Consider the following 23558-nt stretch of genomic DNA (forward strand, 5'->3'; position numbering starts at 1 on the left):
CTTACTGCCAGCCACGCCCCCTGGAGGCAGGGCCTGGGTTGTCTGCCCCCTGGTGGACAATCCTGTGGAGCCTGTGCCCTCTGGTGAGCCTCTAGCTTGATTATTTGCAAGTCAGTAGCCGTCCAGCCTAATACTGTTTATTGAATAGGCATTCCTCTTCCTACAGATATAAACCAGGAACAAATAAAAATCATGCACGCACACACACGCACACAATGCACAAACACAAAATTAATTACATAAATGGTAATTTTAAAGCCACTGGAGACCTAAAATAGCTCACAATTACCAACACTCCCGTGTTGCTCATTTAGACAAAGGCAGTAAGCAGGAGCTAGGAAACTGTTGTTTAGTAAGCTTATCTAAAGGGCTGCGTCAGCCACTGTTGTCCGGAGCTGAGTACAGTTCTGCTTACCTGTATTAAGAATAGACAGTTTGCCCCTGTGCTGCATTTTGGTTAAAAGAGCAGGAGGTTCAGGAAAGAGCTGACAGAATGCTGGGGGTGGGAAGAGCAGCCATTTCTCACGGTGATCAAGGCAGTGCACCGGGACTGTGGGAGGGACAGGGTGAACATCGCTAAGGGGTCAAGAGTCACTGAAAAAGAGAGAGAAAGCACAAAAACATCTAGCTTCATTTATTCCATAAGTTGCTAGTGTTGAAGAATTTAAGTAACGTCTCCCCAGGGTCCAGGCTGAGTACTTCCTCCCCTGTGAGTAAGGCCCCGGCCTTGATTGCCAGCACCATTGAGGAAAGGAAGCAGCACCCTTTAACTGATGGTGGTGGTGAGGAAGGTGTCATTGATGGGGTGAGGAGGATGTCATTGATGGGGGTGAGGGGGGTGGTGAGGAGGGTGTCATTGATGTGGTGAGGAGGGTGTCATTGATGGTGGTGAGGAGGGTGGTGAGGAGGGTGTCATTGATGGACGTGAGGAGTGTGGTGAGGAGGGTGTCATTGATGGGGGTGAGGAGGGTGTCATTGGTGATGAGGAAGGTGTCATTGATGGTGGTGAGGAGGGTGTCATTGGTGGTGAGGAGTGTGGTGAGAAGGATATCATTGATGGGGGTGAGGAGTGTGGTGAGAAGGATGTCATTGATGGGGGTGAGGAGGGTGTCATTGGTGGTGGTGAGGAGGGTGTCATTGATGGGGGTGAGGAGGATGTCATTGATGGGGTGAGGAGGATGTCATTGGTGGTGGTGAGGAGGGTGTCATTGGTGGTGGTGAGGAGGGTGTCATTGGTGGTGAGGAGTGTGGTGAGAAGGATGTCATTGATGGGGGTGAGGAGGGTGTCATTGGTGGTGGTGAGGAGGGTGTCATTGATGGGGGTGAGGAGGATGTCATTGATGGGGTGAGGAGGTTGTTATTGGTGGTGGTAAGGAGGGTGTCATTGATAAGCTGTTTCTTCATATGAAAAGACTTGAGAGCCCGGCTGTGGAGTCATGTGCCCATTATCTTAGCACTCAGGATGCTGAGGCAGGAGCATCATGTCTATGAAACCATGCTAGTCTACATAGTGAGTTCCAGGCCTGCCTGGAGATACAGTGAGACCCTGCCTCAAGAAACAAAGTAAGCAGGGCATGGTGCCATGGGCCTTTAATCCCAGCAGAGGCAAGAGGATCTCTGTGAGTTTGAGGCCAGCCTGGTCCATAACACAGCAGCAGCAGGAGGAGTGGGAGGAGGAGGAGCCAGATGCAGTGGCTCACGCCTGTGATCCCAGCACTAGGGAGGCAAAGGCAGGTGGATCTCCGTGAGTTCAAGACCAGCCTGACCTACAAAGTGAATCCAGGACAGTCAAGGCTACACAGAGAAAAGAAAAAGAAAAAAGGAGAAGGAAGAGGAGGAGGAAGAAGACACAGATGGAAGAGGAGGAGAAGCAGTAAAACCAAAGAGACCGCAGCCGTCAGTAATGAAGCGTTCCTCCTCAACCGCCCACAGCTAGTCCAGGCCGAGGCTTACCCAGTGAACGAGTACTGCGTCCTGTCTGCTAATTGACGTAGAATTGCTGTTGAATAAGCCATTTGGGTTAAATAGGAAGGCCAAGCAAGCACGGGAAATAACATTGCTTTCAGACTGGAGGATGTATTCAGTCAGGTGATAATAAGTGAACTGGTTTTTCTTTTGTGGGAGTCATTAGCTGCTTTCATTGCAAAAAGCAAGAGCACGAATCCAGAACTTCTCTCTCTTCCTCATAAAGAGCTTCCATGTGAAAGCTGTCTTTCAGGGTTAAGTCGATCGGTTGAAGGGGGAAGCACCACTGACAGGCAAAGTGGGTAAATCCCACAGCTTTGAGGCAGGGTAAGTGGTATGGGGTTTTGTTTTTATTTCTTTCAAAGTTTTTAAGTTAAACAGTTCTGTTTTGTTTTAGTTTTTTCCTTTAAAACCAAAATGCTTATTTGGGCTGGAAAGATGACAAGTTAAAATACTGCTGGGCTGACGGGATGGCTCAAGGGTTAGGCACACCGGCTGCTCTTCCGGAGGACCTGGGTTCAATTCCCAGAACCACATGGTGGCTCACGACCATTTGTAGTGAGATCTGGTGCCCTCTTCTGGTGCGGGTGTACATGCAGGCAGAACACTGTATACATAATAAATCAATCTTTAAAAAAGAGAAAGGCTTCCTTCCACTTTGTAGAGGACACAGGCTCGTTCTGGGTAACTGCAGTTCCAAGGAGCCCAGGAGCCTTCTTCTGGGCCGTGTGGGTGCCAGGCTGTGTGGTGCACAGACATGGCGCAGGCAGAACACCCACACGCATGCAGTAGGGAAACCCTGAAAAGCAAGCTCACTGATGTGCAGCTGACATCTGTCCCTTTGCCCCCTCCAAGCACGTGCTCCCTCTGAGGCGAGAATGGCTCCGTGTCTAGCTCCGCTGTGTGGGCTGCAGCTCGTGTTCTGGGGCAGCTCTTTGAGGGCTCCAATGAGAAAACAGTGGCCTCGGAGAGAGAAGTGAAACCTTGTCTATCTGCCCTCCATTCACAGCCCTGTTTCCCCCAGGACTCGGGCCACACTCAGAAGCCTGCTGACAGCGGGGCTCCACACGCTCTGGTTCTCCATGACTTCCCAGCAGGTGAGGACAAGTAACAACTAATGGAGCCCGGGCGCCTTTCAAAGCCTTTCTCCTCGCTGCCTGAGCCTGCGGGCATCTTACCCATCAACCCTACCTTCAGGAAGGGGCCATGCCCCCAGTCTTGACAGAGCGTAGCTGAAAGCCAGTCCTTTGAAAGGGATGGGAGGCTCCCTATCCAAATAAAGAAATAGCCATTGCTTACCAGTTACAAACCTTAACTTTGTGGTGAAGTTTCAGCTCAAAATAACATTCTTCGGAGGCCCAGACAGATCGTTTACTTGCTTAGCATTGTGATGAAGTTAATTCTAATTTAATAAGTAAAGTGGGTTTTTTTAATTATAATGTGTCTCGCCCACCCCTTACCTAGGACATCAAAGTATTATGTTTTTGTAATCATTTTAATGTTTTCTTTTAATTATTTACAACTTATATATATATACATTATTATATATTTGTATACCCGGAAGATTAATTTTTATTTTAATGTAAATAAAGTTTCTTCCTGAAGAGCTGCAGGACTCCCTTAGCTAATATTTGAAGTTGCAGTGGCTTTTAATGGTGCCTGGGAATAATGGTAAGGGTGTCACACCACAGGCCTTCCAGTGTTGAATGTGTTTTCAACGTTGGCACATTAGGACTCACTGGCCAGGACAGTGGTGGTTTTAAAAGCTGTTTCCCTTAGTAAATACATCTAATCTTGTCCTAGAAAAGAGAACCTCTAATATCAATTTTTTATATAAAATTGCATGAAAGACCTAATTTGGTCAGTCTAATCTAGCCCGCCAGCGTCCCTGGAGAGCACTGCACTGTGGCCAGAAGTAAGTGCTGCTCTGTTCTCGGCTTTACCCACACGCGCATCTGAGGGCCGCTAATTCTGTATTGCAGAGCAAGCCGATGATCTGAGCCTCACATCTGGAGAAACTGTTTATCTTCTCGAAAAAATAGATACAGAATGGTACAGAGGGAAATGCAGAGGGCAGTCCGGCCTGTTCCCTGCCAATCACGTCAGAGTCGTGGTAAGCGGGTGTGTTTATTTCATTTGGCCACGTGTTCAGTGAGTCAGTGAGACTCAGAGATGGGAAGGGATAGCTAGGAGCCAGGAATCTTGAGTTCCCCTCTCTGTCTTCTCTTCATCATGTGGCAGCTGGGCTGTTCTTCCCTCACAGACTGGCTTTGTCAGTAGTCAGCTATGGAAGGGCTACGGGCTCACAGGACTCCGCCTGCTGACCTGTCTGACGGAGTCCAGGGGAGCGGAGCAGTGTCTTCAGTTGTGTGCCCCTTGCTGGGCCCGCCATGCTCCGAAGAAGCGGTATCAGCCGACCGATGGTTTACCCTTGGTTGTTTGAGGAGCCGAGCGAAGCTGAGTTAAATGCTGCTGAACAGCTCTGACAGGATGTTCTTTGGGGGCATGGTTCCGAGTCACTTTGAGAATACCAGGACTCCTACTGGAGGTCGTGGTCCACTGATGGTTTTTCACGCAATATTTTCAAGTCTGATTGGCGAAAACAGTAGTGAAGCATCACAGTTTTATAGCCCCCAATAGCTTAACTTGTGAACACACTCCAGAGTGTCGAATGTTATGCTCAGCCTGGGTAGCTGTGAAAGAGGGCAAAGCAAGATCACTCCTTGAACTCCTTATTAATAAGAAAAATATGACTCTCTCCCCATATAACCCACTGTTACTATGAAATATCAGTAAAGCTAACTTAAAAGTTAACAGCTTACTTTTGAAGGGGGAAAAAAAAACAGTAATTTTCCTTTACATCAGAAACTTTGAAATCTAAGCGTAACAGGAAATCTGTATTTTTCAAATAGAGACAAGTTTGAGCATGTTGGATTTGAAATGTAGGGTCTTAGAAACTGTCCAGTGCAGATGTGGCCCGGTTCTCTGGAGAGCTCCAACCACAAGCCCTAAATTAGTATTGAGAGTAATGTTAGTTTTAGCAGTCCTCTTCATTTTTCTTCTGCCCAGCCTAACGGTGCTTTAAAAAGCAGTTACCACACTGGAATCCATCACAGCCAGGTGGCCACATTATCCATATAAATGTTACTCCTAAGACCACAGTCTAAAAAATTGTTTTAAGATGTCAAACTAGCGGGATTTATCAGAAAGGGTGCTGGTCTAACGTGGACTTCAGACGCTTAAGCAGTTTTCTTAAGTGCATGCTGATGGCCAGGAATCTTGTTCCATCCCGGATCTACTATTTCCCGCGTCGGTGAGCATGGGTGCCGTGCCTGGCTCTCGGCACATGCCCACTCGGCAGACTGCTTCCTTCTTACCCTGTTCTCTTCAGTGAGTGGAAGAACGGCAAACCTGAGCGAGTGCTCCGTGTGGAGACCAGGAACGGGTTGCAGAACCCTGCCCTTGTTGGAACAGGCGACAGCAGTACCTGTGACCTGCTGGCTGATGACATAAGTGCCCCGGATGAAGTGTAGGACTGTCAGGCTATGATGACGTCACTGTGCTCGTGGCGGCTCACAGGGCGGAAGGTGATTGCAGCATCAAGGATGGCAGCGCCAAGAGCTCTTCTCCCTCGCCTCTGCAGCCCTGGCCAGCCTCCCCCTCTGACCCTCCTGCCTCAACCCCTGTGCTGACGTCACAGGAGAGTCTCCGTTTTTTTCCAGCACCCCATTTTGTTTTTCTTAGTTTTTAGCAGCTGCACCTCCAATACTTTCAACGGCTAGCCTCAGTGTTTCAATTTCAGTCACGAAACTTTTAACTACTTGATGTTAGATTTATCTTAACCAAATTATGAAAAAAAAGCCAAGTGTTAACATAATTTTATCTTTGCTAGGTTGATATTCCAGAAGGAAGAAGTGGAAAAAGAAAATCATTTTCATCTCACTGTGCTAAGTAAGTTTTCTCTGTGTCCTTTTTGTACAAAATAAAAAGGAGTTAGCAATGAAGAATTTCTTTTTTCTTGTTTTTTTTTTTTTGAGACAAGGTTTCTCTGTGTAGCCTTGGCTGTCCTGGACTCAATTTTGTAGATCAGGCTGGCCTTGAACTCACAGCTATCCACCTGCCTCAGCCTCCCTGAGTGCTGGGGCTAAAGGGATGCGCCATTACACCCGCTGTAGCAATGAAGAATATCTAAGCTTGATCATTTCCATTGCACGATGACACAGCCTCTCAGTGTCTTTAGTTCTAGACTTTGTGTGCTTAGGTGTGACAGTGAGAGGCTGGAGGTGTGGATCCGGGGTTAGGATGCCTCCCACTCCTGCAGAGGACGCAGGCTCAGTGCAAGGCCCCTAGATTAGGTAACTTAAGACCACCCGCAACTCCAGTTCCGGGGATCTGCTGGCCTCTGCTGGTGTGTGCGTGCACTTTTTTTTTTTTTTTTTTTTTAAACTAAAAGAGAGGCTGAAGAAATGGTTCAGCAATTAAGAGCAAGTTGCTACCCTCGCAGAGGACCTGGATTGGCTCACAGCATCTGTGGCTTCAGGGCATTCACTGCTTCTGACCTCTGTAAGCACCAAGCATGCATGTGGTGTGCGTATACACGTCATGCAAAACACTTACACACGTAAATAAGTAAATCTTAAAAAATAAAAATAAAAAACCTTTTCAAAAATAAGCTGTCAGGCCGTGGTGTCACACGCCTTGGGTCCCAGCACTCAGGAGGCAGAGGCAGGTGCATCTCTTTGAGTTTGAGGCCAGCCTGGTGTACAGAGGCAGTTTCCAGGACAGCCAGGGCTACACAGAGAAACCGTCTTCAAAAACCGGCAGTTTGTCATCTCTGAAGACTAAAGCTACTAGCTTGCCGGATGCCTCGGCCGAAGCCGCACTTCCCGGGCGCCCCTCCGGCCAGCCCGTTCCCTCCGGCCAGCCCCTCAGAGGAGGGCTGCTCCCAGAAGAGCAGCTGCAGCTCAGCCTCCAGCAGCAGCTGCACCCCGGCAGCAAGCCTGGTGGCCCGGATGAGGACCAGTGCCGCTGGTGTGGCTGTGGGCTCTGCAGAGGGCACACCCTGGGGCACGCCGTCACTGGGGCTTCAGTGGAGGAGGCAAGGCTGAGCCGCAAGGCCTGGCATCACCCACCAGGAGCCTCGGAAGCCAGCTGCTGGGCCGGCAGTCACGTGGGCCTTGCTCTCTCGAGATCAAGCAGTTTCTGGAGTGTGCCAGAACCAGAGCAATGTCAGGCTCCTCCAGGGTTTCAGCGACGCGCTGCGGCAGTGCAGAATTGCAAATGGCTTGATCTAATCAAGAAACTCAAACTGAAGAAATGTAAATTGGCTCTGCGTAATTGGTAGAGCAAGTGTGGACCCTTATTCCACTGCTCTGTTGCTTCCCAATGGCCATGAAAGAGTTAACTGCAGCCGTTCACTGAGGCTCGAAGTGGTGGTGGTTGGGCGCATGCTCAGCCTCCTTGCACTAACTGTATTGTGTTTTGTGAGTTTAATTCTGGAAAGAAAAAAAAACAGCAAAAAGAGAGAAAGAAACGTTTTCAAAGAAAGTGCAGCAGGCTGGTGGGCCCTGCGCCGCGTCCCAGGCCTGGGCTGCAGCGAAGCCTCGTGCTCCACCGGCCTCGCCCAGCCTCGGCCCACAGAAAGCTCTGTCCCAGCGCGCTGTCCTGTGGCTTCTGGTTTTTTAGAAATGTCAGCTGTCTTCCTCACGGAAAATGTCTGTCTTCTAGAAATGTGAATCCTCCAAGACCGGCCAGTGAGGCAGGCCCGGGTCAGCGGCTGAACGCACACCCGCTGTGAGCTGGCTTCACACCTGGCTTCCAGCCACGCAAACAAGAAAGCGCCTCTTAGCAGACTCTGCATATTGCTTTGTTTCTAGGGGGAGGCAGCGGTGAGGGAGGAGCTAAGCTACGGACCTCCCTGTGTCCGGAGACCTTTCCAGGGATTTATGTGCCTTTTATGCCTCGCTGTAACTCTTTTTTTTTTTTTTTTTTTCGCTGTAACTCTGGTGTGATTTAAAGCTCTGCCACAGTGCAGCTTTATACTCCAATCAAGTGAGCAAATTAGTGCAATTCACTACCTGGTGAAGACTGTAAACCTGTCTGGGAATAGGTCAGACATGAGGAGACGTTCCCAGGGGACGGGAGAAGATAAATGCAAAGGTTACCGCAAACAGGAGATTTTCAGTGCTGAGGCGTGGAGACATCGGATTGCGCTTCAGGTTTCACTCCTGCCCTGAGCCCAGATACCATGAGGGCGGCTGAGCTTCAGTGGGCTTGGGCGGCCGTGGATCCGCTGACCCGACTTATCAGAATTTGATTGCAGCAAGGGCCAGCCTGTCCTTCATGGGCAGCTGTTTTCTCTCTAGATCTCTGCTGTTGAAACTTCCTTTCTGGGGTCTCAAATCAAAGATTTGGTATTACATCAGACCTTCTACAGACCAAGTTTTATCTCGGCTTGTATCTTATTTTCAGTCAAAATTGCAGATCACGGAAGGGTTGAAGCTCAAAATCTCAGGAATGTACCTCCTCCTCCTCCTCCTCCTCCTCCTCCTCCTCCTCCTCCTTCTCCTGCTCCTTCTCCTCCTCCTCCTCCTCCTGCTCCTCCTCCTTCTTCCTCCTCCTCCTCCTGCTCCTTCTCCTCTTCCTCCATCTTCCTCCTCCTCTGCCTCCTCCTGCTCTTGCTCCTCTTATACTTTTTAATTTGGTTTTTTGAGACAGGATTTCTCTCTGTAGACCAGGCTGGCCTCCAACTCAGAGATGCACCTGCCTCTGCCTCCTAGTGCTGGGATTAAAGGCGTGCTCCACCACAGCCTGGCTGAATACAGCTTCTAAAGGGGATACACAATGCTTACTGAGCAGCAGAGCTGATGCCAGTGTCTGTTTCCTTTGACCTTGTAACTGTCAGGCCCACTTGCACCCTCACTGGCGGACTTGGCGCATAGCGAGCATCCTCCGTCGGGCAGGTGCCCCTCGCCTGCTGTCCTCATTCTGAAGCAAGACATATGATGCTGTGCCCTGAGAGTGTCAGGGGAAGCACCCCCAGGCCCAGCGTGTCTGGTTGAAAGGGTGCAGACAGGGCCATTGATTGCTTTGGCACAAAGACGTAAACCCAGGGAGCCTGGGGAGACTCTGTAGTCACAGGACGGCAGGGCTGGAGGCAGGTGTGCAGTGTGCACTAGCCAGGCGGCTGCTGATCAGGGTGAGGCCTCAAGTCTCTGGCCTTGGGCTCGGACCTTCTGTGTAAATGCTTACTCTTTCTCGTGGAGGGCTTTTTCATAAATATGCCCCGTGCCCTCGGAAGCAGGACACTTACTGAAAGACTGAACCAAAGTTGAGAAGCTTTCTTGAAGTCGCCACTAGAGAACACCTTATTTTGCTCTCAGAAGTGTTGCTGGGCACAGTAGTGCACGCTGGGAGGCAGAGGCAGGCGGTCTCTGTGGGTTCGAGGCCAGGGCAGAGGGAGGCCAGGGCAGCCAGGCCTACACAAAGAAACCTAAAAAAGAAAAAGCTTTAAAAAGTGTTGCCCAGTGGTAGAGTTGAAAGCGCAGCCATCTGCGGTTCGCCTCGTGTCCGTGTTCTTGTTTAACCGTAACCGTGCTCTTTGTTCAGGGGCCCACGGTGTGTTGCTCGGTTTGAATTTATTGGCGACCAGAAGGATGAGCTGAGCTTCTCGGAGGGAGAAGTCATTATTCTGAAAGAGTATGTGAATGAGGAATGGGCGAGAGGAGAGATTCGAGACCGAACGGGGATCTTCCCCCTAAACTTTGTGGAACTTGCTGAGGACCCCCCCACGCCCAGTGCGGACATTCTGAGTGAGTGTGGAGTGCGGGTGCTTTCTGTGTTTCCTGACTCATGAGCCGGTTGGAGAGCGCTTCTGTATGCTTACGGAAGGGTAATCTGTCTGGGAAGCTGGTTTTATTCATTCCCGGGGAGACTAACACTTAAAGAGGCTGGTCTGGAACACCGGCCCAGCTCACACCCCGACCTAACAACTTTCCCCTGTCGCTATGTGGCCTTCTCATCTGACTTTTTTTTTTTTTTTTTTTTTTAATGCAGGCACAAAGGTACCACCAAAGACCAAAAAGGAAGAGCCCGGCTCCAGTTCTGAGGTGGGCCTCCTGAGTGGGCAACTGTTGGGGCGGCCTCACCTAACCCCGGGGAGCTGAGAGCTATGGAGGAAACAGCACGGGGCCACTCTGTTGCGTAGAAATGGTTAGAAGATTAGATGGCAGATGCAATACTGCACGTAAGATTCCTAGGACCTGCAGGCCCTGATGGAAAGTGAAGGAACGGGCACCGTGACCTGTTCTTCTTCCTCCCAAAGAGTCCCCATTCTCCTCTGATATCACAAGTATTCCGTCCATTGCTGTCGTCTGAGGGGAGGAATGTTAAGTTGGGGGCTTGTGTTGCCCAGGTGGCCTTGAACTCCTTATTACCCCGCCTCTGCCTCCCAGTGCTGATATTAGAAGGATGTGCTCCAAGTCTGTTGTTTGGCTGACCTCAAATGCATGGCTGGCCCCCTGCCTCGGCCTCCTCCGTGCTGAGATGCAGGTGGGAGCCACTGAACCCAGCAGGTAAGGGGTTCCTGCGTTTTTGTGTTAGTGTTTTAGTCACTGGGAAGGAAAGGCATACCAGGCCCTGTGGACTGTCCTCTGTGTCCTGCCACGTCTCCCTCAGAGCAACCCTGAAATGACACTGACTCTCACAGTGGCGTAGTGTCACATGTAGCCGGGACATGGCAGCACCAGGTCTGGAATGCCTTCCTGGCTGAGAGGCGTTTGCCTGCCAGAGGCTCCGAAAACAGAGTTCCCACCCAGCTTGGAAGAGCTGCCTCTTCATAGGCCAGGACAGTCTTCTAATGCACTGGCGGGAGCTAAGACACGGTCTTGCTGTGTAGACAGGCAGGCTGCAGACTCTGGAGATGGGCCCGCCTCTGCCGAAGGGCCTGGATTAAAGGCGTGTGTCAGTGCCAGGTGGATAGGTGCTCTTTTCTTAAAACTTTGTTGTTGTTGTTGTTTAATTTTTTTAATGTGTGTGGATGGTTGGTTTTGTTGCGTGTATACTGTGTATCATGAACATGCAGTGCCCTGGGAGGCCAGGAGAGGGCATCAGATCCCCTGGAACTGGAGTTAAGGCCTGTGAACCACCATGTGGGTGCTGGGAATCAAGCCCAGGTCCTCTGGAAGAGCAGCCAGTGCTCTTAACCACTGAGCCATCTCTCCAGCCCCATGCTTCCTGAGTGTGTGTCTTCTGTCTGTCTTTGTGTCTCTGTGTGTGCAGGAACCTGTAGAGGTAAGAAGTGAATGCCTTATTCCCTGGAACTTGAGGCAGTTTTAAGTTGTCATGTTTGCTGGAAACCAAACCTAAGTCCTCTGTAAAGCTCTTTTAACTGTGGGGCCATCGCTGCAGCCCCACAGAACATGTTCTTAATGGAAAAATTAGAAGTAGCCTATCAGATTAGAATACATCACAAAAAAAGCTGGGCTGCAGCTCAGTGGTAGAGCACTTGCCTAGCAATCGCAAGGCCCTGGGTTCAGTCCTCAGCTCTGGGGGAAAAAAAGACAAAACCCTGTTTTAAATGGGCTGGAGTGATGGCTCAGAGAATAAGAACACTCACTGTTCTTCCAAAGGTCCTGAGTTCAATTCCCAGCAACCTCGTGGTGGCTCGTAACCATCTACAGTAAGATCTGATGTGCAGGCAGAATGTTGTATAAATAATAAATAAATCTTTAAAAAAAAAAAAAGCTGGGCTGCGATAGCACAGGCCTGGAATTCCAGAACTTGGGTGGCAGAGGCAGGCAGACCTCTGTGAGTTCAAGGCTAGCCTGGTCTACAAAGTGGGTCCAGGACAGCCAAGGCTACACAGAGAAACTCTGGAAAAACAAAACAAAAAACAAAAAATTAGATCACAAGAAAAAAATTCTGATTAAACATTATATGTATCTTAAAAGTAGCAAAACCCAGCTGGAGAGATGGCCCAGTGGTTAAGAGCACTGTCTGCCCTACCAGAGGTTCTGAGTTCAATTCCCGGCAACCACATGGTGGCTCACAACCATCTACGTTGGGATCTGATGCCCCCTTCTGGCATGCGGGTGTACATGCAGTCAGAACATTCATATACATTAAATAAATAAATAAATAGATAAATAAATAAATCTGAAAAGTAGCAAAACCATAAACTCTGTTACACTTGTCAATTAAAATTATACTTTTAAGAAAAAGTTATTGGAAACTTATTTCTGAAACCTAACAGTGGCAGTAAAATATTCGGTAATATGAAGAAATCAGTTTTGACCTCTTACAACCCCTTTGCTGTTTTTTGATGTTTATTTCTGTGTAATGTTTACACATATGTGTGAATGGCCTCAGAGGCCAGAGGAGGGTGTTAGATCCCGTGCGTTGGGTTACCGGTGGCTGTGAGCCTCCTGACATGGGCGCTTGGGCAGTGAAATCTGGTCTTCGGGAGCAGCAGCTCGAGGTCTGACCCGCTGGGCCGCCGTCCCCCGCGGCCCCTTAGCCCCTGTTCCTCATCACCTTTGAAGCTGTTTGGGATAAGCCCTCCTTACCAGACTCCTCTGTGAAGCAGGACAGCAGCCCTTCCGGGGAGTGGTGCAAAGCTCTTCACAGCTTCGCGGCGGAGACCAGTGAGGACCTGCCCCTCAGCCGCGGAGACCGCATCCTGATCCTCGAGCGCCTGGACTCTGACTGGTGCCGGGGCCGGCTGCACGGCAGGGAGGGCATCTTCCCCGCAGCCTTCGTGCAGCCCTGCCCAGGTACGACCCCACGAGCTGGCCCGGCGAGCCGGCCGAGGCTTTCGGTGTCCATAGCCCTCTACCTCCCACGCGCTTGACCTCGCTTTCCTGGCTACTCAGGACGAGGTGACTGCTGAAGTCACCCGAACTACCGCAGTTAAACGAGGGGAAAGATAAAGGTGACCGGGAGTCCACTAACAAACAGACTCTGTACACTTTCTCCTGCTAAGTGAACATCCTTTATGCTTTTGCAAGTTAACTCAGAACTACTTAAAAGTTGAGAGCGACAGGGCTCTTGGCTTGTGGTCCTGCATGGTTGACGTTGTGCGTCTTTGCAGCTGAGGCGAAAAGCGTGGCTGCTGCAGCGCTGAAGGGGAGGAAGGCCAGAGCCCTGTACGACTTCCTGGGGGAGAACGAAGATGAGCTCTCTTTCAAGGTCAGAATGGGAATCTTTTTCTGTCTCTTTACGCCTCACTAGCCCTACATACTTCGCAGTGTATGTATGAATGGAATATTGATCCTCACCCGATCCTGAGCTCTCAGACCCTGTAAGGGGAGAGTGGACAGAGCTGCAGAGCCGGGCAGGGGAACAGTCTATAACTCCAGCTCTCAGGAGCAGAGGCAGGAGGATCGTGTATGTGAGGCCAGCTTGAAATGAAGTTGGTAATTCTAATCTTTTTCCAGTGCCTTGATCCACGAACTCCAAAAGTTCGGAATCTGTTGCCTTGTTCCTCCTCAGTCTTGCAAGCCAACAGTTCAGAATCTATTCCTTGTCTTCAGATAAAATGTTGCAGGTGAAGACTTTGAGTTCGAACCTTAGGGTGTCGTTTTGGCTTTCGTGTGTGTGTGGGGGTTCCACGGTGTACACTGTGGGTTCACAGTGTGCCCACAGGGACAGGTTGTCTCCCCACAAGTGGCTGGTCCCTAAGTCAAGTAGTTGTGGAGTTTTAAGGGACCCTCTACTGTTTCCGGTGGTGTTGGTCGCTAATATTTTATTAAATATGATTAAATACAAGTGTGCCTGTTGGTAGGCAGGTACCTTACAGGTCCTCGCAGTCAGGAAATGACCGTGGTTAGGAAGAGAGCTTGAGCTATTCATTCCATCATAATTTAGGGCAAATTTATTTGTAACAAATTGTGACTACCAAAATTTTACGGAGTTAAGCGAAGTAGAATACATAAATGACATCTGATAGTTAGCGTATTTTCATCCCAGTCTTCATAAGGAAAGACTTTAGTCACGTAATTTTGGAGAGAGCTGTGCAGTAGTACTACAGAGAAACGTGTTTATCCTGGCAAAGATACTCTTTTGAAAGTAGCCAGCGTCATCTTAAACCTTTAGAACTTAAGTCCAGGCTCTAAGCAGTTATCCGACACCATGAAGAACAAAGTCCTATGTGTTCGTCTGGCAAAGGGGCCATGGTTGGGACATGTGACACTCTGCCACCGTGGCTAATTTGGATGAGATAACCCAGCAGTCTGTGTCGGGGCAGAGCCCTTCAGATGGGGCGGCCTTGAAATCCGCGCTGAGGCCAGAGAGGCTAGAGGCTAGAATAAGCCAACGCTGGGCAAGAACCAGCTCAGGCTACTACAAGGCAGTTAGGGAGTGACTTTCCGCTGTCAGCTGGGGTGGCCTCGGCGCCCTGTTCAGAGTGTGGCCCTAGAACACAAACACGCTGAGGTGTGAACTCTGGCCCTACCTAATTACACGCACACTCCTGACAAGCTACGTTCAGTTTTGTTTCCTTTGTTGTTTTCGAGAGACAGGGTCTCTATGTCGCTGAACTGGAACTCACTCTGTAGACCAGGCTGGCCTGGAACTCCGAGCGCCACCTGCCTCTGCCTCCCAGATGCTGGGATTGCAGGTGTGCGCCACCACCCCTTGCTCGATCTTATGTCAACTTGATAAAAACTAGAGTTATCCTGAAGGAGGGAACATCACTTGAGAAAACACCTGCATAAGACCCAGCTGTTGGGCGGGGAGGGCCGGCCCGTGTGGGTGGTGCTCACCTGGGCTGGTGGGCCTGCGTTCTGTAAGACACAGGCTGAGCAAGCCATTAAGCCGCCCCCTCCACGGCTCAGCGCCAGCTCTGCTCTGAGCTCCTGCCCTGGCTCCTTCAGGGACGGACCACGGTGGGGAATGAATGCTTTCCTCCCCAACTCCTTCTTGGTCATGCAGTTTCATTGCAACAATAGAAACTGTAACTAAGACATATGCAATTCTTTGTCTGTGAAACGAGGAAATCTCGAGCTGGGCGCTGGCCCAGTGGGTAAAGCACCTGCTGTCCATCTGAGGACCAGGACTTGGATGCCCAGGGCCCACGTGAACCCCAGGAGGGCATCGCAAGCCAGTGGAGACAAAAGCAAGCTGTACTAGCCAGCTGTGCTAGCCGAGTCAGCGGGTTCCGGGTTTAAGTTAGAGCCCGTTCCTCAGCACATGAGGTGGAGAAGGATACAGGAAGACACTTGGCATCAACCTCCGGCTTCCGTGTGCACACACTCATGCATATGTGCTTCTGCACACACGAGCCCACCCACAGAACACACACGCATGCAGAGAGCACAAGAAAACATGAAAAGGCCCTTCCATAAAATGTTGCTCACCTCTAGAAATGTGGTTAAGTTTGGTTTTTTTTGTAAGGAATAGACCAGGACAAGGCACATGGGAAGCAGACAGCTCAGTCCTTCAGTCTTCACGGATTCAGGACAGCCAGCTGCTCCTCTTAGGCCGCGGCGTGAGCAGCGTAGCCACACTGTCCGTCCCTCTGCGTTTGTCTGTCTTCCTGCTCTCCAGGTGTTTACTGCCCTACACCTGCGCGCTGCGCCACCAGTGACGGCCACACAGTAGGCTCTCTGGAAACACGTGTCAGATGAAAACAGGGGTTTGTGTGTCTGTAGCTGACACTGTTATTGATCAAAGAGTGGTTCGGATTAGGAATTGTGAGCGTGGGAGCATAAAACTCGCAGGAAAGTCAGCAAGGCGGAGAGTGGCAGGTGGGGTTCCCCTGCGAGGCTTAGCATTCATCCTCTCTGCCAATCAAGATGAGTTAGTGCAGAGCCGATTGACGCCGCTCCAGGTGGGCTCTCCAGGTGGGCTCGGCGACGCTGCCCGAGGAACGCAGTAATTACTTCCACCTCCTGTCTTCTTCCAGGCCGGAGATGTAATCACAGAGCTGGAGCCCGTGGATGAGGCCTGGGTGAGCGGAGAGCTCAAGGGAAGGTCCGGCATCTTTCCCAGGAGCTACGTCCAGTTTCTGCAAGTCAGCTGAAGTCCCGCCTGGCGGTCCCTTGGCGGGAGAACCCACTTGAACATTCACTTTGACTATCAGATATTTTGCACTATTTTTTTAACAGAAAGAGAAGCATCTAAGACATATGTGGTACCCTAGGATTTGTGAGAGCAGAAAACTTGTAGAAAGGCGTCCGTTCTCCACGTGCTTGGGAAGCAGCCGGGAAGCGGTAGGGGGAGGGCGGGCAGAGGCACACTTCCCGGGGGAAGCGCCTGGTGCCGGCGTGGGAGGCTCACGCCCAGGCCCACACGCCTGTCCACCAGCACACGGAATTTACCGTGCTCTTCATTGCCACGTTAGTGTAAAAGGAGGACGTTGACAGTCTAGACAGTCCTGCCTAACTGTCAGGACACGGGTGGTAATCATTCGTTTTTGATATTCAAATGAATTCTAACAGCTTGAGCACAGTAGTCTTAGTCCCGAGGCCAGTCCCTGCTTCGGGACAGACAGTTTGGTGGAACATTTACACGCAAGTGGAGATAAGTTCAGGTTCCCCCAGATATTCCGGTGTTTCCCAGCGTTCCCCATTTGTCCAGGGACTTGAAGGGGTCAAAAGAAGCAACACCATCCCTGAGACTAATACAGCTAACTCTTCATAGACCTGCCCTCAGCTGCCGCAGCGAATTACGTTAACAGGGTTGTCGTAAAGCACACTTTCTGAGTCTGCAATCATTCCTCTGACAATTACTGGAAGCCAAAGGAAAACTCATTTTCTTTGCATTACCCCAGTAATACATAAAAGCTGTGTCTTGTTATAGTAGTGCGTTATGAATCATGGATAGAATCTTAGAGTTACAGAGCAAATGATAAGACAAAAAACAGTACCAAGCCCCTGTCGCTCATTTCTTCTCAATATAATCAGAAGGAAAAGTACTTTAAGAGGACTGACGGCCTGACGCGGTTCCCCTCCCCCCACACCTGGCACGCCCCGCCCCCGCCCCGCCCCGCCCCGCCCCACACACTCATCTCTTCATAGCCACTTTCCTGCGTCCAAGCTCACACGTTCTGAGTTTAAAAAGTGGCTCTTGCATGACTGAATCGATTACGGTTTACAAACTAAAGCCAAATGGATTGAAGACAATCTTCCTAACAGATCGGTGAGTCAACATTTCACGGGAATGTGAGACCTTTCCAGCAGGGCTCCTGGCTTCTCCTGTTAGCTCCGCGTGCTGGCCCCCTTCTCGGTTTCTGTTCTCCCTACCCCCGTTATCCAAGAGCTGGCGGCCAGTGGCTCCCTGAGCATGCGGCTTCTGTAAGGAAGTAGCATTTACTTGTCTTTGACTCAGTTTCCCACCCCTGGCATGTGACTGCATTTGACTTTGGAAATTAGGACCTGGGCTTTGTCCTACATGTTTTTGGGGTTAAGAATGTATCGGGAAAATTCCTGTAAAGTTTCACTCAAATTAATTTCATGAGAATGGGACTGCTTCAAGTGTTGCTCATTTTCAGCAAGCCATCCGGGAGCAAGCAGGGCCAGGGGCGTGGAGCGGGGCATGGATTGCGTCGCCTGCGGGGCCTCAGCATTCGTTGAAGAAAACCCTCTTAAATGCCGCCTTCTGTCCGCAGTGGCTGTGTATCCACTTGACACTACAATAAACCTGAGCTGAACTTTTCAGTCCCTGAGCCAGGCTCTACTGCGTTCTTTAAACACGGACGCGTCCTTCTTCTCCTTGTATCTCCCGTGTTTGCACGGGTGGGTGAGGCGGCTGTTTGCTGGGTGGGTTTGGTGGACAGACAGACGGACGACTTCCACAATCTTGAGTCTGCTCAATGCGTTTGCTCCTTGTTGACATTTGGTCATCTCCTTCTGCCATGCTCTGTTTGGCTGTTTGTCTCTCTCTCGATGAACAGGAAGCAAAGTGTGGCTGTGGGTTCCCACAGGCTCATTCTTATTATATATATTGACCCAAGTTGAGGCAAAACTTAGCAGTGTTCAAAGAAAAGTAATTGTATGTGGAGGAAATTTTTAAGAAATAAGTGAAAATGGGCTGTTGTGTTTGCTTCCGAATGTTTAGGTGAAAGCTTGCTGCTCTTCATCTCTGCCAGCCAGCTTTTCGTAGCTGTGCTGAAACACTGGTTATAAACAACTTAGAGGAGAAAGTGTTTGTTTGGGCTACAGAGTTTTCAAGGTCATCTGGCTCCTTCAGCCTGGACCTGAAGCAAGGTCATGGTGGGGAGTTTTTGTGAAGGCGAGAAGAGGCAGAAAAGGAAGGGGAAGGTAGGAACAGGAAGAGAGAGAAGAGAGGGCCAGGCACACTTTTCACTCTTCAAAGAAATGCTTCAAATAGCCTCCTCCGCTCCTGATAGCTCGCTCAGCCGTGGATTCCCCAGTGGCTCCCATCCATCTGCTGTGCCTCTAATCGAGAGCAGAACCTTTCGGGACCAGGCTTTGGGGACACCGTCACACCCAAACCATACATCATACAGACCTCCACAATCTCAGGTTTCTTTCGTCTAGGTGAAAAATGGAGAAGCCGTGTTCAGACCGGTCTCCTTTCTTCTGGGTTTGCAGCGTGGGGACTGAGCCCAGGTCCTGATGCACTCAAGGCAAGCACTGCACTCCCGAGCCACCTTCCCGCTGCCGGAGCGTTATCCCGTGAACACTGCAAGACAATGTTTCCTTAGCCGCCCTCGGCTAGTGGCTGAAGGAGGAACTGAAGGAGGAACGTGGCTTCTTTTGCTGCTGTTGGAAATCAGTCTGTAACATTCAGAAGAGAGAATATTAGTGTATTCACCAAAACGCATCACTAGAACTAGCATTTCAAAAGATCCTTACAGGACGCTGAGTCAGTGTCCCTAAAAATCAGTTTGTATTTAGTTTCCTAACCTTAGGTACAGACTCCTGAGAAGACAGCGGTGGAGGGATGGGCCAGCCGCCAGGATTGTTCACACTTTGCTGTGAACATTAATGTTGTCTTTTAACCAATGTCAGATGCACATACATGTCCATGACTTGGTGTCATTGTGAACGTCATGGAGTGAGTTCGTAAGCCGATTCCTTTTTCAGCTTTTCAGAAATTTCCTCTCAGAACTAACGGGAAATCGTTCTCCACCTTATTCCACCCCTTCACTGTGTGGAACAAAATCCGTGGCCTCACTCAGAGCACCGCCTCCATCTAGGGGCCTCTCCTCTCATTACAGGTGTGGGACTGCAGGCCCCCAGGGTTTCAGGGCGTGTCTGCTGCCACAGGCGGAACCGGAGTACAGGCTGGTGCTGCTGGTGGCCAACCCAGAGTCTTCCCGTGGAAGATGCTGAGATGATGTTTCTCTTTAGCTGTTAAAACTGTCTGTGTGGCTGGAGGGATGGCTTAGCAGTTAAGAGCACACCCTGCTCTTCCAGAGGACCCGGGGTTCGGTTCCCAGCTCCTTCGACAGGCAGCTCACCACTGCCTCTGACCCCAGCTGCCGAGGACGTGGCACCCACTCCCAGACTCCACGAGTACCTGCATACAGATGGCTCTCACTCCTACGGACACAAAGACGTGGATAAAAATAAATGTTTAAAGTGTTTTAGTATCTCTCAGCATATAAACGTTACTATAGCGCAACCCACAGGTGTTCTTATGAGCCCAGATCAGGAGACTGATGCGGGGAGGGGTGGGAGGGATTGATTATATAGAACAAACTAAAGCTAGGAGAATTCCTCTAAGCAGTCATTTGTGTGCGTGAATGTTTTGCTCAGAAAGTGTTGAACCCTGGAACTGGAATTACAGATGGTTGTGAGCCATCGCATGGGATGCTGGGAATTGAACTCGGGTCCTCCGCAGGAACAGCTCATGTTCTTAACCACTGAGCCATCTCTCCAGCCTCTGAAGTGGTGTTTCAAGTAGAGAATCCTAGCCAGGCTGGTGGTGCGTGCCTGTAATCCAGCATTTGGAAGGTAGAGGCAGGCAGGTCAGGAGTCAAAGGTTACTTGGCTGCTTAGAGAATCCAAAGCTAGCCTGGGCTCCATGAGACGGTCTAGGACGGCGTTCTCAACCTTCCAGTGCTGCGGCCCCTAACTAGCAGTTCCTCGTGTTGTGGGGACCCCCAACCACAGAATTATCTTGTTGCCGCGCCTTAACTGTGATTGTGTCTCTGATGTGAACTGCAGTGTGAGCAGTGCTTTGTGGCCTGGGAGCCGCTGGTCTGACAGTTGCTGGGTGTCCTGTCCGCCTGCTTTAGTAGACACCTGTAGCAGTGTTAGAAATGTCCACAATAGACAGCTAGCTCCTCCCCTAGGACTGAAACTTCAGGTCTGGAGTGGGTGTGAGCCTGGGAAACAAGCCCTCTCCAACCTACAGGTCAGATAAAGGAAAAACGAGGAATCTGGGAACCTTCTGGATGATCTTAAATAATTGTATTTCTTTTAAGCAGCAGCCTTTTTGGTGTTTGTAACAGGCTCTCCCTATGTGTGCTGGGCTGAGCTAACTCATGCTCCTCCTGCTGAGCCTCTCAAGTACTGAATTAGCCCCAGGCCTGGCTGAACAGCGATCTAAATTATCACTCTGTTTTCTTAATAAAAGGCAGGTGTGGTGACCCACGCCTCTAATCCCAGCACTTGGGAGGCCAGAGGCTGGTGGATCTCTGTGAGTTAGAGGCCAGCCTGGTCTACAAAGAGAGTCTAGAACAACCAAGGCTACACAGAGAAGCCCTGTCTCTAAAAACCAAGAAAGGGGATTGGGGAGTGAAGGAGAGAAAGGAAGGAAGGAAAGAAGGAGAGAGAGAGAAAGAGAAAGGAAGCTGGGAGGTTGTGGCACATGCCTTTAGTTCCAGTCCTGAGGAAGCAGAGGCAGACAGGTCTCTTGGTTCAAGGCCAGCCTGGTCTACAGAGTGAATTCCAGGATGGCCAGGGCTACTTTAAAGAAACCATGTCTTGAAAAACGAAACAAATAAGACACACCTGTTCTTGTCTACCTGGGGGGGTTGGGAGGGGCAGGGTCACTTTAGCCCAAGTAAGCTTAAACTCAAACTTGAACGAGAAGCCAACTTGAGCAGTATAATGAAACCTCAATAATTCTTGAGTCCGGCATAGTGGCATACCCCATGATCCTAGCACTTGGTAGATAGAGGCGAGAGGATTAGGAGTGCAGGGTCATCCTTCCTACACAGTAAAATCAAAGCCTCTCAAAAACAAAGCAAGGGCTGGAGAGATGGCTCAGAGGTTAAGAGCACTGGCTGTTCTTCCAAAGGTCCCGAGTCCTCCACATGGTGGCTCACAACTACCTATAATGAGATCTGGCGCCCTCTCCTGGCATGTAGGAATAAATACAGGCATAAAACTATATTTAATAAATAAATAAAAATAAATAAATAAATAAATCACCGAATCGCCAGGCAGTGGTAGCACATGCCTTTAATCCCAGCACTTGGTCACAGTGAGTTCCAGGACAGCCAAGGCTATAGAGAAATGCTGTCTCGGGAAACAATAAAGAAATAGATCTACATTTATTCCTCCGATCACGGTGAAGACTTTATTAGGAGCCGTCATCTGAAGACCCCCACGGCAGCCTGTCACTGTTTCCCAGGCCCCCATGTGGCCAACAGCTGAAGGCCAGAGTCATTCCTTCTTCAAGGCCTCCATGCAGTTACCCTCAAACAGGCTGCTCAGGACTCTGCCTGACCGTGAGCAGGCCCAGCTACCCCACAGTGACAGCTTAGGGAAGCTGAAATAAACAGGGCACACCTTAATCCTCAGAAGACAGAGACTACCCCAGGCTACCCCAGGCTACCCCAGGACCTGAAGCTAGCCTAGTGAATGTAGTGAGCTCCAGAGCTACACAACTCAGCCCTGTCTAAGACAGACTGGAAGTGGGGCGTGGGGCCACACACCTTTAATCCCAGCAGCTGGGAGGCGAAGGCAGCTGTCTGAGAGGAGGCCTGGTCTACAGGGTTGCGGGCTGGTGGGTTCCTGGACACCCCGAGCTGTGTAGAGACCCCGTCAGAAAAACAACTCTGAACCCTGCAAACATGACTCGAGTCGACCATCCTGATGTTGGTTGTTCCTGGAGTAGACGGCGTCAGGGTCTAGCAGGTGTCCTCGCAGGTGCATACAGAAGCTTTTGAGAACCAGGAAAGGAGGTAATGGAAACTGAGTACCTCAGCGAGGGGGAGGGTCAGGGCCGCATCCTCCAGAGCAAGCCCTGAGGTAGGAACCAGTGTTGTCAGCCCACAGTGGATGCCGGTCCTGAACAGGGGTGCTGGAAGGCACGATCGGATCCAGCACTGTGACCCTGGTGCCCAGGCCCCAGTCCTGCATGTGTGGAAACTAAGAAACCCGTGACAGAGGAGAAATAGTGTCTTTAGGCTTGATTCCAGGGCTGAGTGGGGTGAAAGGTAAGTTCAATGTGGGAGAGCGAGTGGGACCAGAGTGCTGCAAAATGCAACAGAGCAGTGACCTGGCTGGCCTCACCCGAGCTGCATGCTCATCAAGGAAAGACCGGGATCGGCACCATCTGCAGTCAGTGTATGAAACATCTCCACACCACGCTTCCTCCCACTCCCTCAGCCACCACACCCCTCAGCACCGCACAGACACTGTCCTGGTGTCTCCCACACACGTTAGCTCTTAACTCAGAAAATCATCGGGTTCTCTTTCCTTCTGCCTTTTGAGTAATTAATCCATACTGAATCAAATCTTTACTGCCGTTTAAACATACAAATATCACAATTTGTTTACCCAGTCTACTAGGCTTTTAGTAGAATGAATAAAATTGGAGCTGGGCACAGTGGTGCACGCCTGTAATCCCAGCACTCAGGAGGCAGAAGCAGGCATATCTGTGAGTTCGAGGCCAGCCATGGCTACACAGAGAAACCCTAAAAAAATAAAATAAAAATTAGTCCAGGTACAATGACCCACACATTTATTTCCACCACCTGGGAGGCAGACAAGCAGATTTCTGTGCGTTCAAGACCGGCCAGGTCTACAGAGTTACAGGACAGAGAGGTTGTCCTCCCGCTCCCATCCCTAGAAAAAGGTAGGGTAGCTGTGGTGCACACCTTTAGCCCCACTCTGGGGGTCAGAGACCTGGTCGGTAGTAGATACCAGGGCCCTGCGGCCTTTTGCATCCTGGCTGCCAAGCAGTTAGCAGCATCCTCCACAAATGACCTGGTGTGTGTGTGTGCGAGGGCGTGTGCACCCGCACGCTGTGTCACGCAGGCACAGAGGCAGTGGTGTCAAGCAACCTTAAACACTTCTAATGAAAGGGTATTTTGCCGCCATGTATTTGTCCCACGAATGCCTGGTCCCCAGGGGCGCTAGATCGGCGGAACCCATCAACGACCGTGAACTGCTGCACAGGAGGGCCCTCTGGAAGAGCGGCCAGTGCTCTTACACTGAGCCATCTCTCCTGCCCCACGTTTCCTTCTGAAGTCAGATTTGCTTCACAAATGTTTGGGGCTTCAGGCTTACACGTATGGGTTTACTGTAGTTTCATAAATACTAGTAGAAAACATGAGGCTACTGGATCAGAAAGCAAGGACTTCGCCTCTCACAGTAATGGCTCAAGTTCATGCTCCACTGTTGCCCTCAGTCCTAAGGAGGGCCAGTTGTACCCGGCTATGGAACAGGACA

General features: G+C 50.4%; 1 protein-coding gene across 4 annotated transcripts in view; it reads left to right on the top strand.

Moving 5' to 3' along the window:
• The window catches only part of Sh3d19 (SH3 domain containing 19), a 119363-nt gene extending 101734 nt beyond the window's left edge, over nt 1-17629 (top strand). For 3 of the 4 annotated variants that reach the window (XM_060378518.1, XM_060378520.1, XM_060378521.1), the window contains exons 13-20: nt 2975-3062; nt 3948-4078; nt 5858-5916; nt 9574-9776; nt 10021-10073; nt 12551-12737; nt 13055-13152; nt 15869-17629. In XM_060378518.1, the coding sequence (XP_060234501.1) occupies nt 2975-3062; nt 3948-4078; nt 5858-5916; nt 9574-9776; nt 10021-10073; nt 12551-12737; nt 13055-13152; nt 15869-15985 (936 nt within the window). In that variant the 3' untranslated portion in view covers nt 15986-17629. The remainder of the gene's footprint in view (nt 1-2974; nt 3063-3947; nt 4079-5857; nt 5917-9573; nt 9777-10020; nt 10074-12550; nt 12738-13054; nt 13153-15868) is intronic. The other variant, XM_060378519.1, reaches the window with a different exon arrangement.
• Nucleotides 17630-23558: the final 5929 nt, after the last annotated feature.

The sequence above is a fragment of the Meriones unguiculatus genome, chromosome 2 (genome assembly GCF_030254825.1).
Source record: "Meriones unguiculatus strain TT.TT164.6M chromosome 2, Bangor_MerUng_6.1, whole genome shotgun sequence".
In the NCBI taxonomy this organism is placed as follows: Eukaryota; Metazoa; Chordata; class Mammalia; order Rodentia; family Muridae; genus Meriones; species Meriones unguiculatus.